At 38.3% G+C, this 1,645-nt stretch overlaps 1 protein-coding gene across 1 annotated transcript in view; it reads left to right on the plus strand.

The window, feature by feature from the left end:
* The first annotated feature begins 247 nt into the window (after positions 1-247).
* The window catches only part of LOC105623238, a 4,439-nt gene continuing 3,041 nt past the window's right edge, over positions 248-1,645 (plus strand). Inside the window, exons 1-3 of the mRNA XM_012204638.1 lie at positions 248-365; positions 474-802; positions 1,021-1,266. Coding sequence (XP_012060028.1) covers positions 248-365; positions 474-802; positions 1,021-1,266 — 693 coding nt within the window. The remainder of the gene's footprint in view (positions 366-473; positions 803-1,020; positions 1,267-1,645) is intronic.

A 1,645-nucleotide genomic window follows, 5' to 3' on the forward strand; every position in this document is an offset into this window, starting at 1 on the left:
TTTATTAGCACATGTTACTCGCTCTCCACCCCCATCTGTCTTTGTTCATAAATATTTATAAATAGCTATAAATTAGCTTTGTTATCCATAATTATTCCTAGGCTTTAATGTATAATTTTAAGTGCGCATATCCATGGCGTAGGTTGGACGATGCAGGAGATAGGCAATCAGTCAGCATAATAGACGACTCCCGATCGACCGGGTTGCACGCTCACCATCCTTCTCAAAAGTAATAAGAGCGTTCGCGATGACTACGACGGCGTCAATGGAGAAGATGCAAGACACGAAGGAAGATTTGCCGAAGAAGAAGCTCATCAACATGAATCTCATATCACTCAAATGTCTTCTGTTCATCTTTTTCGGAGGTAAGCGTCAATCGATCGGTATTTTGCCTGCAATCGTTGAAATTTAAGCATGAGTTAATAGTCTCTCTCTGTCGCAATCGCATAATGTATGATTTTATTCCTCTTGAGGTATCGGCTGTCTCTTCCCGTTTCTTCCACTGCACATGACTAAGGTGGGACTGAGTATCGAAAACGTCAGATTTGTGTCGATGATCTCACCAGCAGTAGCGATATTGGGGCCACTGATAGTGGGACCAATCGCCGACAAGCTCGCCAGTCATCAGATCATCAATGATAAATCGTCAACCGGTCGTTACCTCCGCGTGATGATCGCCGTCGCCTGTATTTTCTCGGCACTCTTCTACTCGTTACTAATGCTGATTCCCGCGGTGGATCGCACGTTACCAACCGGAGCAGGCCCGCGCTTCAAGTTCAATTGCGATTGGCGCGGTGCGATAGTAAGCATATACATGTTTACTAGCTGTGAGATATGATGAAGAATTTAAAAGAGAGACAAAAGAAAAAAATCGTGTATATCTACAACAGGAGAATATTTTAATTATAATTATATTATAATCTATATATATATATATATGTAGAGAGAGAAACGATAGAATATTTGATTTCTATTTAGGTATAAAATACTGCTAGCTCTTTTCTAACTAAACTCGTATAGGTACGGCAAGAGAGGTGCAAGGATCGTTTTGGTTGCCATCGCTGGGCTGATTATGACAGCGGCGTGGGTGCCATGTTGTTAAAAAAATGTACCTATGCTTGTTATCCAACTGGCTGGCGACGACATTTGGAACTGACCGCACGTACGACGTCATCGTTCCGAAGCAATGTCAATATCGAAACCGATCTTTTCGATGGTAGTGGTGAGACTACCGTCCCGTTGGATAATGCTGAACTCTATGCACAGGTAAAATAGCGATGTAGTACAAGACGCGATATTTTAATAATTAATTCATTTTATTTCATGTAAGAAATTTACACAATATAAATTAATAAAATAAAAAAACTTATATCTAGTTATAAATAGATTTACATGCGTATTACATGCGTCCAATAAAGATTGAGAAACTTGCAGCAGAAGTGAAGCGAACACTATCAAAAGATCGAGCATATTCTTATTATTAATTTATTGTAATTTATAATATATATTTGTTATTTTATGCTGATTTACACACACACACACACACACACACACACACACACACACACACACACACACACTACTAATTTAATTTTAATTTTTTATTATATAATTAATTAATTTATATANATATATATACNCGAGA

Source organism: Atta cephalotes, assembly GCF_000143395.1.
Source record: "Atta cephalotes unplaced genomic scaffold scaffold00054, whole genome shotgun sequence".
In the NCBI taxonomy this organism is placed as follows: Eukaryota; Metazoa; Arthropoda; class Insecta; order Hymenoptera; family Formicidae; genus Atta; species Atta cephalotes.